The sequence below is a fragment of the Papaver somniferum genome, chromosome 8, assembly GCF_003573695.1.
Source record: "Papaver somniferum cultivar HN1 chromosome 8, ASM357369v1, whole genome shotgun sequence".
NCBI classification, from domain to species: domain Eukaryota; kingdom Viridiplantae; phylum Streptophyta; class Magnoliopsida; order Ranunculales; family Papaveraceae; genus Papaver; species Papaver somniferum.
Genome location: NC_039365.1, coordinates 61,522,121 through 61,533,569, shown reverse-complemented (window position 1 = coordinate 61,533,569; position 11,449 = coordinate 61,522,121). Strand labels below are relative to the sequence as shown.

The 11,449-nt window shown below is 35.8% G+C and overlaps 1 protein-coding gene across 5 annotated transcripts; it reads left to right on the top strand.

The window, feature by feature from the left end:
- Positions 1–2,289: 2,289 nt before the first annotated feature.
- LOC113304582 (histidine kinase 5-like) lies at positions 2,290–10,495 on the top strand. Of its 5 annotated transcripts, none has more exons than XM_026553722.1 (14): positions 2,290–2,769; positions 3,088–3,164; positions 3,480–4,372; positions 5,248–5,304; positions 5,507–5,734; positions 5,884–5,977; positions 6,071–6,277; positions 6,409–6,539; positions 6,640–6,689; positions 6,785–7,014; positions 7,172–7,275; positions 7,537–8,319; positions 8,415–8,588; positions 9,047–9,368. In XM_026553722.1, the coding sequence occupies exons 3-14, from the start codon at positions 3,653–3,655 to the stop codon at positions 9,170–9,172; spliced, it is 2,904 nt and encodes a 967-aa protein (XP_026409507.1). In that variant the 5' UTR covers positions 2,290–2,769; positions 3,088–3,164; positions 3,480–3,652; the 3' UTR covers positions 9,173–9,368. The 5 variants fall into 5 exon arrangements, with proteins under 5 accessions (XP_026409507.1, XP_026409510.1, XP_026409508.1 ...); XM_026553724.1 differs by lacking the exon at positions 3,088–3,164 and having other exon boundaries at positions 2,291–2,769; positions 3,480–3,567; positions 3,687–4,372; XM_026553725.1 differs by lacking the exons at positions 3,088–3,164; positions 9,047–9,368 and adding an exon at positions 10,357–10,495.
- Positions 10,496–11,449: the final 954 nt, after the last annotated feature.

Below are 11,449 nucleotides of genomic sequence, written 5' to 3'. Positions count from 1 at the left end.
TATGACCAAGTCTAACCACTAGAGTATTATATATATACAGCTTTGCATGTTATGTTTTCAATATAATCCGACTTGAAAGATACGTTAGGAATGTAAACAAGATCAAGTCAATATTACTAACCTCAAGAGGAAGGATGATGTCTTCGTTGTAGTCGTTACTTCTTCCCATTCTTCAGGTCTTCGGGGTAATACTTGTACGTCTTAACATTCCTAGACTTTCTAGTCTAACCTAAACAAATTTGACTCTAGTATTTAATCAAGCGACTCTAGATGATTTTGATACTAAAATATGACAATCAAACTTGACATACCAACGCTTGGTTGGTTCAACCAAGCTATGCTCTAACAAGGGATGAACCAAATCTTTAACCAATTTTTCTTTCACCGCCTAATTCAATGTCCGCACATTTAATCTCATCGGTTAAACAATTTAATGAAATTAGCGGTTAGATCTCTCGTTTTATTTTTATTTTAACAGAAGAACCAATTTAATATCATCTCCGCCCAAAATTCTTTTCTCTTTCCCCGAGATGAGATAGAGAGACGAACAAAAGTCTAGGGTTTGTTTGGGGATTCAGTAGATTGAAATCCTAAATTGAAGATTTCAAAAAAGGAAAAAAAGAAGAAGATGGAATCGAAACGAAGAGAGATATGCAAGGAATTGGAACCCTAAAGCCCCAATTTGTACTTAAAAATTAAAGAAAATATGAATAATCAAAATCAGTTGAAATAAACCAAGATGATGATGATGATGTTGTTGTAACCCTTTTTTTTTCTCTCTTTAAAATTCCATAAAAATAACTTCTTTTTTTTTTTTTTTTGTCTTCCCAATAAGTGAACCATTAATTCCTCCTTCTTCTTCTTCTTCTTCTTCTTCTTCAATTTCACTATATCATCAACACAATTGGAGAATTGTTAATCTTACACCAAACCCAGGTTTTTTGGGTCATTTGTTACCACCATTGAGTATACTGTCAAGGATGAGGTTATATATTTTGATGTTGTTTCAGCTAGTATCTCTCATCCCTAATTGCAAGGGACATCAGCCAAGCTTTTGTTAGATTGTTTGTTCTTTCAATTTTAGCTATATATGCCTCGCATTATTATTTTATTAAAATTATGTTTATCTTTAGGGTTAAATAGATTCATGATCTTCTCATTTTATTGTATGTTGTAGCGAACTTTGGAAAAAAACTTTGGGTGTCATATTTTTGTGAAAACGAAAAATAGTATGAAAAACTATAGTTTGCCGACGTGCAATACACGTACACTCCACTTGTTTTGTTTTTGTTGAAGGAATGAGGAGCTTCGAAGAGCCCCTAAGATTTGTTTATTAAACTACCTTATTCACATTGAGGTTTGAAGGATTACACAGAAAAGGTGGTAGATAGACACACCCTCTTGTTTCATCATTGTACATTGATAGTGATACAACAATTGTATAATGTAATTTATTACGATTTTTGAGATTACGTAAAGCCGAATAACCCGGAAGAGACTAACAGAGGTTTTGATCCTACAAGTGAGAGAAATAATGCTCTAAAGAATATCTTGATCATTCCCAAACCGACTTGTTGATCACTGATGGTATCCCTCTGAACTATCACATCAGTAAAATTAAGATTTTTCTTTAATTGAAATTCCAAAACATATACTTTTGTCTCATCTTTCATAGGAAAAATAATATCAAAATCAGTCTGACATCCTATTTGTTTTATCAAAAAATCCTAAATAATCTTCGTGAATAACCAAAAAAAAAAAAAAAAATCGTCCAACACGACAGACATTTGTTTGCCTGACCAAAATCCTAATATTCGAGTTAATGGCTTATTGGGTTCGCTAATTGTTTTCTTGCAAGAAAAGATAATCGGTAATCTCGTGTAATTTGGTAACACACGGTGATAATAGAGGACAAAAACTTGGAAGAAGTTAAATAAGTGGGATGTAGGTTGCGGCTAGTGTGGGGTTTGTGTCAAGTAACAGTAACCAACCCGTCACTTGACTTTTCACGTTAAATCGACACTTCTCCCAACACATCACGAAGGGCGGGGAATTTCATTTCTTTAAATAACAAAAAGTAAACTGAATCTTTCTCACTCCTCTCTGTTTTTTTCTTCTTATTTTAATTCTTGTCTCTGTTTTTTCGTAAGAACGAACTGTGCTAAATACATTACACGGAATAATAAGCTAGCTTCATCATCTTCAACTCATCAACTCTAATAATAATAAGAAAGAATAACGATATAGTCTGAATTTGATATTCAACAACCAAAACCCAGACTAGTATACATATACATTACTAAATCTCTGAAAAATTACTGGTATAACTTTATTTTTCTTGTTTATGATTTTAGTTTTGACATTTATATTAAAGTGCACATGGCTTCTTCTTGAGGGAGGTCTTCTCTCATCTCTATTCCCCAAAACCCACATTTCTTAATTCCAAAAACCTTAACCCCCCTCACATGCATTCTCTCTCTTAATCTCTAATTAATCACTTTCTCTCTCTCACTAATCTGTAGTTTAGTACTGAGTTTTAAGACTTTTTCTGTAGAATTCAGAAAGAAAGGAGGAAAAAATCTATCTAATCGTGTTGGGATCAACATTATTAAGAGAGAAAATTTTGCATAAAAATATAAAAACTTTTGTTTATCTTACACTGCTAATACTAATTATACAACAATTAGCTACTGTTTGATTGATATATTTTGATGGTTTGGATCACAAAAAGATCATATCAAAATCGTGTTTTTCTCGTTTTCATTTAAGGTATTTCTCCCTCCCTTCTTATTTCCCCTCCTTTTTCTAGCAATGTATGTTCTTTTTCATTATGTATCTTGTATTCTGATGATCGATTGCATGAATGAAATCTCTCTTCTCCTTTTCTATTGATTGATGGATTCACAGGATCTTTGTAAATGATGGAATGAATTCTATTTTCCTGTTGACTTTTTTTTTGTGGAAATCTGTAATCAAAATGTTCGAATCAGAAACCAATTAAATTGAGTTATGAAAATACATTTCAGTTTTTTTTTTTTTTTTCAAATCTTAATCATCGGTTTGTTTGTGTTTTCGAACTCAATTCAGAAAACCCAGATTATGTTTTGATCAATTAGTTTTAAGAACCGGGACTACTTAATTCGGAGTTGAGCAGCCTCAATCAGGTAATTGATTGATTTTTCATATCAAGACCTTTGAAATGAGAATGGGTTTTTGTGAAATTTGGGTGTTTCTTTTTTTTGGCTGTGGAAATGTGATTTTGACATCAGTCTGTGCTGTAAAGTATGTATGATCATTGGCTCCAAGTAGCCGCAATATTTCGTTATGGGCATTAAGTAGCACAGTACTACTAGCTAGTATTTATCATTTTATTTATTCCAGCATAAAAGTGAGTAACTGTTCTCTGTTATAATTGTTGTGCTGGTTTATGAGTCATACATTAAAATTTCAATATGAACAAGGTTGAACAATTTTCGCAGGAATTTCAGGTGTTTGCAACACGTTCATTTCATCGCCACTGCTTACAAAGAACGAGAGAATTGAGCTGAAGAAGTCCTGCACGTGAAGGTGTTCCATTTTCAAGTCAATGATTGTTAAGTGTATGTTTTGGTTATAAATTTGAACAATTTGGTGATGTTATAGATTTTTTTTGATGGTTTGCGAAATGGGGGACGACAATCTTGAAGATGTGGACATGGAAGTACCTCTTTCTTCCATGTGGCCTGAAGATCTTGATAAAGAAGTCGGAAGAAAATTTAATATAGAAAAGCCTGGATTGGATCAAGGTATGCTAGAACAGGTTAAAACCCAGGAGGATGCTCTCAAAGTGGATTTTAAGCGGCTTTATGAATTGACAAGTTACAGCGAGAAAGGGTCGATTCAGTTGAATAACCTTGTCAAGAGCTGGGAGTATAAGCAGAATAATGCTGTTCGCCTACTCAATGAAGAGCGTGTCATCTTAATTAAACAAAGGAAAGAAATTGAGCTCAAAAAATTGGAGATTCAAGAGGAACATCGGTTTGACGAAGCAAGTCTAGGTGATAAGCGGCCAATATCTATATTTGAAGGAGATTATGATATATGGGACGCTGCACCTCGGAGGAGACTGGATATTGTTGTTCAAGAAAAGCGAGTCGAAGTAGATGCTGAGTTTGACACCGTTAAGTACTGGAAGCTGAAGGCAAAGCAACTAGAAAAATGGTTAGAGGAAAGCTTGCAGAGAGAGCAGGCATTAGAAGAGAAGCTACAAGAAAACATCAAATTGCTCGAGACACAAGCATCACCAGTAGAAGAATTGTCCCAGGTGTTAAAAAGAGCCGACAATTTCTTACACTTTGTTCTCCAGAATGCACCAATTGTCATCGGCCACCAGGTAATATGCATTTCCATTTCCGAAGTTTGAGCAGAATCTGACTCGTAGGGGTCCTTCTCCCAACCAACCAAGAGATCTTGGCGGTGCTCCTATATAGGAAATTGAGCATGGTTCATGGTCATGTAGTGTTTTTTTTACTGAAAAGATCTTATTCGTCTTGCTCATGCTGCTGAACTTGAGTATGTAGATATTCGACGTGGTTCTGTTTCATTATTTAGAGAAGAAAAACAAACCAAGACAAAGAACCTGAGCAGAATTCATATTACCAAATATAGCTTGTGCGTTTAAAATATAGGAATTGTATATAAGTGGGTGGGTTTTAGAGTATGTTACTTTCCCAAGTCATATCCTTCTCACCAGGGGCATGTTGTTGACTCACTAGCATGAAGAAAAAAATAACAATGAGTAATGTCTGCTGATGCAAGAAGTACATTACCTTAAGTATTGAAAATCTCCCAAATATAATTCCTAATATCGCATGAATTTTTTTCCGGTATGTCTAGTGAATACAAAGCCAGCATAAACTTGTAAGTTGCTGGTTTCCAGTAAAACTCTTTTTTGAAAGGAATCTTCTAGTAACAAATGCTTCCAAGTTTGGTGTATGTTACTACTTGCCGGGTCTCATTGATAAAACTACAATGTTGATAATGTAACTGTGATATGCAACTAAGATGGAAACTGTTGATACAATTCTTTAAAACCTTCACATTTTATATGACAGTCCACTTTTTTGTGTACAGTATCCTACTGCCTTGTAATGTTCAGAGATTGTTTCCTTTCCATATGTCAATGTCTCTATTTATTCTTTTGAACTGTTTTGTTGAGCTCTTAATTGTCGAAAATGATTTTCTTTTTCTGTTATCGTTTCATTACAGGACAAAGATATGCGATATCGATTCATTTACAATCATTTTCCAAGTTTGGGAGAGGAGGTAACTAGTTGTAGATTCTAATCATATAGATTCACAAGCTAAAACATCATTTATGTAAAATAAAACCTGATAGATTACAGTTCATACAAGATTAGCAGCATGTTTTATTAAATTTTTCCGTCAGTGCAGAAAAGTATAGTTTTTGTAGAGTGTTTATGAGCTTTGATTCCAATACATCTCTTCACATTCGTTGGTTTATCAGGATATCATTGGAAAAACAGATGTGGAAATTTTTAGTGGAACTGGTGTTAAGGAATCCCAAGACTTCAAGAGAGAAGTCATGGAACATGGTAAACCTGCAAAGCGGGAAATCACGTTCTCGACTGAACTATTTGGGTCAAAGACATTTTTGATACATGTGGAACCTGTATTTAATAAGGCAGGAGAAACTCTTGGTGTGAACTATATGGGAATGGATATAACAGATCAGGTAACATGTCTTAATTGATATACCGTCTCCTTCCCCCCTTCACTTCTTCTTTTTTCTTATATCTAAAGTTGATCATTCAGATGTTTACTTGAAGTTACTCAGTAATGTAGAAACTAAAGCATTCTTTCCGATCCTAATTGGGCAAATAGGTAATAAAAAGAGAAAAGGTTGCAAAGCTTAGAGAGGCAATAGCTGTACAAAAAGCGAAGGAAACGGAACTTAACAAAACGATTCACATTACAGGTTTATCTTCCATCTATTAGTTATCTTCACTACTAAGTTGGCAAAAAATGTTGACGTTAAATGTATATTTACTTTTTGTTTTTCTTTTTTCAGAGGAAACAATGCGAGCGAAACAAATGCTAGCAACAATGTCTCATGAGATAAGGTCTCCCCTCACAGGGGTTGTTAGTATGGCCGAGATTCTCTCTAACTCGAGACTAGATCGTGAACAACGGCAATTGTTGGATGTCATGATGTCTTCTGGAGACCTGGTCTTGGCACTTATCAATGACATTCTTGACCTCTCCAAGGTCGAGTCAGGTATGCAATTCATCACTTCACAGTTTCTTTAATAATGCCAAGTAGGCGTAGAATATTTGTGTGTGTGTGTGGTTGCTTGCAGTATCAGTTTCATAGTGTAATTAAGAAATTTTTATTTGGCTTTCTTTTAGGTGTTATGAAGTTAGAGGCTACAAAATTTCGACCTAGAGAAGTGGTAAAACATGTTCTTCAAACCGCCGCAGCATCATTGCAAAAGGAATTAACCCTGAAAGGACATGTTGAAGAAAAGGTTCCTTTGGAGGTGAGAACTTACTGTTTCTTCCATCAATGTTACTGTCTTTTACTTCTTTAATAATTTTTCTTTTCCCCTGATGTTCTGTTTGAATGTACATGACCTTTAGGTTATTGGTGACGTTCTAAGGATTCGACAAATTCTTACAAATTTGATCAGGTAAGAATTCACCGAGTGAAAATTCTTTCATGATTTACATTGTCTTTTATTTTGCATGGGAATGTATCAAATTAATCCACTTCTTTGTTCTTCAGCAATGCAGTCAAGTTTACCCACGAAGGCAGCGTTGGGATAGACCTTTCGGTGGTCTCAGAGCCATTGCACTGTCTCAGGAATGGTGAAGTTTCAGAAAATAATGGTGCACCTAATGACAGAAAAAACACAGGATCGGCTGAGGATGAATACAGGGAGGATAATCCTCAGAAATATGAAAACACCGTGTGGATCAAGTGTGATGTATATGACACGGGAATTGGAATACCAGGTGCACTGTTAAGCTATCTTCATTGTGCTTTGTGTTGGATTAGAAGACTTTTTTGTAAAGTTTCTGTTTAAGCTTAAAATATGATTTTTGACCATTTTTCCTGTTTTGATTCCTGTGGATGTTGGTTTGGCTGACATTGCCTCTTACCTTGTAACAGAAAAGGCAATACCTACACTCTTTAAAAAATACATGCAAGCAAGTGCAGATCATGCTCGAAAATATGGTGGGACTGGACTTGGCCTTGCAATTTGTAAGCAACTGGTGAGCTCATATTTTCCCGTGCGCTCTTAATATTTTGTTCACAGCTTCATTTCTTAATCCTGGCAGTGATGCAGATCCTACGCAAAGCTCTTGATTCCTTTAGGGTGCATCATTTTACTACCCTGATGCAAAAAGTTTCAGAGTTGTAAATGGAAATGCAACGCAGTTTTCTTCATCAACGCAGTTTTTCTGTTTTTGATGTGAAAAGACTCGAAGAGAAAAGAAATTTACAAGTCTAATTGTAAAATGTGTTTGATACAGGTGGAGTTGATGGGTGGTCATCTAACAGTGACTAGTACAGTGAACTCTGGTTCAACATTTACGTTTCTACTACCTTACAAGGTTTCACCTGAGAGAGAGCCATCCGATGACTTTGAAGATATGGATGGTCATGAAGTTGTTTCCTTATGCGATGGAAACACCGATGAAATAGATTCTGGCGTCTATCTCTTTGAATCACGCACATTGAGTTCTTTGTTCTCATCCGATGGATCGTCTTCAAGAACGAGTAAATCATCAACAAATAAATTGGGATATAACAGTATGAATAAACTTAACAAATTCTCACAGGATACATTTGCATTCAATTCTAAATACAACTGTACATCCAGAGGGGTGGCTTCACTCGAAGATGCCAGTTCCGCGACTGATGCTGCAAGGCCGTTTTCGCAACCTGGAACTTCACTAGAACAAGACAGAAATGGATCTCATAGAAGTGACTCCAGTCATAACGAATCAAACTCCCTCCAACAGCAGAATTATGCAACGGAATCCCCTCGAAGCGAAAGGAAGTGGGTAGAAACAGATAAGATTATGCAAGATACGGATCAGAGGCAGGATCATGACGGAGGGAAATGTAATGGTAGTGCGGAACTAAACAAAACGAATTGGAAACCTAAAATCCTTCTTGCGGAAGATAGCAAGATTAATGTGCTTGTAGCAAATAAAATGATGAAGCAGTTAGGTCACACGTTAGATATTGTGAATAATGGAGCAGAAGCTATTCGGGCTGTACAAAATCATCGATACGATCTTGTTCTGATGGTAATTTCCTAAATATAAATTGGTTTTAGTGCTGTTAAAACCCAAAATTGGTCTAGAAACTTTTTCATTACTCAACGTGTTCATAATATATGCAGGATGTCTACATGCCCGTCATGGGAGGCCTTCAAGCAACAAGGCTGATAAGATCTTTTGAGGAAACTGGAAGTTGGGATGCTGCTGTAGAGGCTGGAATTGAAAGGCCCGCGTCAGGTTCATCACAAAATGGTCAAGATTCAAGGGCCTCTAAGAGGCGGCTGCCCATCGTCGCGGTATGAACACTCCGATTTTGCAAAACATCAATATCAATTCAGTTCTTATTGTATCTTTTGTCCCGTTAGCATAGGGCATGGCAAGAAGCCACCATTTGTGTAGGAGATAACTAGTATCCACTGGCTAATAGATAACTAAGCTGATTGACAATATTCTTTTACTAAGAATTTAGTTCTGTGGTCGCCCAGTAGGAAAACGTTAGCTCATGCCGAAAAATATTATGGAGTCGGTCAGGTAATTTAGGGCCAGTTGATAAAGTGTACTCGCTCACTTGTATGAATATGACCTCAAACGAGTGCTCGGGTGCTGGTCCATGTGTGCCAGTACTTACTATGTCGCGAATCGAAACTTGTAGCGTAACTCACTTGAACCTGGTTTCCCTTATGCCCTAGCACAAAAATAGCTCAGCAGTTTCTTCTTGTTCTTGATTTTTTAGTGTTTTTTTTTTAAACTGCAGATGACGGCAAATGCCGAGTCAGAGAGTGCTGCGGAATGTCTAGCAAACGGTATGGACTCATTTATATCCAAACCTGTTAATCTTCCAAAACTTAAAGAATGTTTAAAACAATTTCTACAATGTTAACATAGAAATCTGTAAATTTTTGCTTCTGTATAAAGAAAAAAGAAAAGGAATGTAATGTAGGAAAGTTTTGTAATCAAAATATATCATCGTTTTGCCAGTTTAGTAGTGTCCTCTCCTGTTAAATAGTCTCGTTCATGTACACTACTTGGAAATTCTGTTATGGAGCGTTACTGACAGTTAAGATTTTACGGCGCAACGGGAATCAAGTCAAGTATTTTGGCTTTAGGCTTCTTGTTTCGGTGGTGGGATTATAGTTAGAAAGTGACAGCTTGCTTAAACACCGAAAAAAAGAAAGAAAAAATGCACCTAATGATCATTGTGGTAGGCACACCAAATCACCAAATCTACCTTCACCTTTGTCTCGTCGAGTTAGATATGGATTAGTTGTAACTGTTCGTTCATTCCATTGTAACTTTGAGTTACATGTTGTTTGGTGCGTACTGATATGTGCAGTATTGCATTTGGTACCTGCATTTTCCCAGCTTATAGCTGTACATGTATGAATCAACAGTTACCGTTGACAGTGTAAACAGATTAATCCGTTTTAAATGCCCACAAATTTCGAATTCAAATCTCAATACTGGAGATAAAACTTCAATTGTATAGTAAAACCTTGATAAGTTGGTAACCATGGGATCACTATATTCTATTAAACTAGGAACGTATTGACTTCCTAGAAAGGTATTGTTTAAATTATCCATAAATTTTAAACAAAAATATTCCAAATTCAAAACCATTAATTTCTTAAAAGCAAAGGATAATCTGAAAGTTCATTTTTCAATCAAGGATTGCGAGTGTAATTTTGTCCACATTCCTTTAAAGAGTGTGCAGAAAACAAGTCAATCGTATTGAATTCTTATAACTGACTGTTATGTCTCGACGAAATTCGTGTTTTTATTTAAAAAAAGATAAATATTTACCATATCTAGTCATAACTTTAACTAGAGTATTTTTGGGGAAAAAAATACTTAAAACATCTCGTTCTAAAAAATCATATGTGGAAGTCTTTTTGGGACCTTTAGTTAGGAGAGTTTAGAGATAGACTTTACAGCTAATAAACTATCTTAAATAGTATAAGGATTTAACTCTTAAAACTAATTACGTGGATGAAATTTAAATTATTTTAAAAATCTTAAATTATAAGTTGTGTTGGAACAATTGCCGATTTCACACCTGCAAAACAGAGATTAAGACACAAAACAAAATGACGGCTGAGTCACGACCATGTCGCTCTCTTTAGGACGTTTCTTTTTGCCATGGAATCTGAAAAGAAAACAGTTGCTGATATCAACAAGCCGTTCAAGTTTGAAGAACTTCACTTCAGAAGATGGAAGCTAAAGTTGTTTTTCTACCTCAAACTGATGAAGTTGCACATGATGGTGACCTCCATCAAACCAGTTGATCCACAAGATGCAGAAGCTGTAGAAAAAGCATCTCCGGCCGCAACAAGTGCAACTCCTCAACCAACTGAAGAACCTGTTGTGACCCAAACTGCTGAAGAAAAACAAAAAGCCTATGAAAAATGGATTGATAATAACTTTGATTGTAAAAACTATATATGCTGAATGATTTGTCTGACGATCTATATGAATATTACTCCACATTTCATACTGCTAAAGATGTGTGGGATGCCTTACAGAAGAAATATGATATTGAAGAAGCCGGATCGAAGAAATATGATGTAAACCGCTACCTGAGATATCAAATGGTGGATGAAAAATCAGTCGTTGCCCAGGCTCATGAACTTCAGAAAATAGCTCATGAAATTATGACGGAAGGTATGAAAACTGATGAACAATTTCAAGTATCTGTATTGATTGATAAATTACTCCCATCTTGGAAAGGTTTTCGTAATGCTTTGCGCCATAAAACTAAGGAATTTTCTCTTGAAAAATTGATTGTTAATCTCAGGGTTGAAGAGGAAGCACGAAAACAAGACATAAAGGAAGAGGTTCTTATCGTTTCCAATAATAAGAATCAGACTCAACCGAGTTTGAGACCTAAGAAAAAACCGATGAAACCTGACCAGAACCAAAGGAAAGGAAAACCTAATCAAAACAAGAACCCACACCCATCAAGGAAATTTCAGAATTCTGATTCTGAGTTCCTTTGTTATACCTGCGGTAAACCAAACCACATGGCTAGGGATTGCAGGAATAACAAAGGAAAGAATAACGCACAAGCTAATGCTGCTGAAAGCGTTACAATTGCCATGGTTTCTGATCCAGAGATTCACATGGTTGGTGGAACCGATGGGTGGTGGATAGACAGTGGTGC

Bases quoted from the DNA above. Each gene is read 5' to 3' on its own strand.
- LOC113304582 (XM_026553723.1), top strand. From the start codon at position 3,653: ATGGTTTGCGAAATGGGGGACGACAATCTTGAAGATGTGGACATGGAA. The intron at 5,735-5,883 runs GTAACATGTCTT...TTGGGCAAATAG, and splicing joins GAATGGATATAACAGATCAG to GTAATAAAAAGAGAAAAGGT. The intron at 7,015-7,171 runs GTGCACTGTTAA...ACCTTGTAACAG, and splicing joins CACGGGAATTGGAATACCAG to AAAAGGCAATACCTACACTC.